The 227-nt window shown below is 61.7% G+C and overlaps 1 protein-coding gene across 1 annotated transcript in view; it reads right to left on the bottom strand.

Moving 5' to 3' along the window:
• Nucleotides 1-227, bottom strand: part of UNC13D (unc-13 homolog D (C. elegans)) — a gene marked incomplete at its 3' end in the record, with an annotated part of 10,128 nt that overhangs the window by 757 nt on the left and 9,144 nt on the right. Inside the window, exons 22-23 of the mRNA XM_010158912.1 lie at nt 224-227; nt 1-60 (exon numbers count right to left, since the gene is read on the bottom strand). The exon at nt 1-60 is cut by the window's left edge and continues 4 nt beyond it; the exon at nt 224-227 is cut by the window's right edge and continues 203 nt beyond it. Of these exons, the coding sequence (XP_010157214.1) occupies nt 1-60; nt 224-227 (64 nt within the window). The remainder of the gene's footprint in view (nt 61-223) is intronic.

Raw genomic sequence — 227 nt, 5'->3', positions numbered from 1 at the left:
CTCCCGGGTGTCGTTGGCAGATGAGAGCTCCTGGATGTGTCTGGCGATGCCCTTTTCCAGCTGCCAGGTTGAAATGCAGAGAGACACTTGGCATTCACCCTCTGCACGAGCTTCCTCATGCCCAGGTCCACCGTGTCTCCATCACGGGAGCACTGTGGGCTCCAGGCCCCCTTAGGTGAAACCTCCCCGCTCTGGGCCAGGGAAAAGGGAGAGGGCCAGCGGCAGGT

Source organism: Eurypyga helias, unplaced genomic scaffold (assembly GCF_000690775.1).
Source record: "Eurypyga helias isolate BGI_N326 unplaced genomic scaffold, ASM69077v1 scaffold22589, whole genome shotgun sequence".
Lineage (NCBI taxonomy): Eukaryota > Metazoa > Chordata > Aves > Eurypygiformes > Eurypygidae > Eurypyga > Eurypyga helias.
The sequence above is the reverse complement of the archived record's forward strand: the minus strand, read 5'-3'. Positions and strand labels throughout refer to the sequence as shown.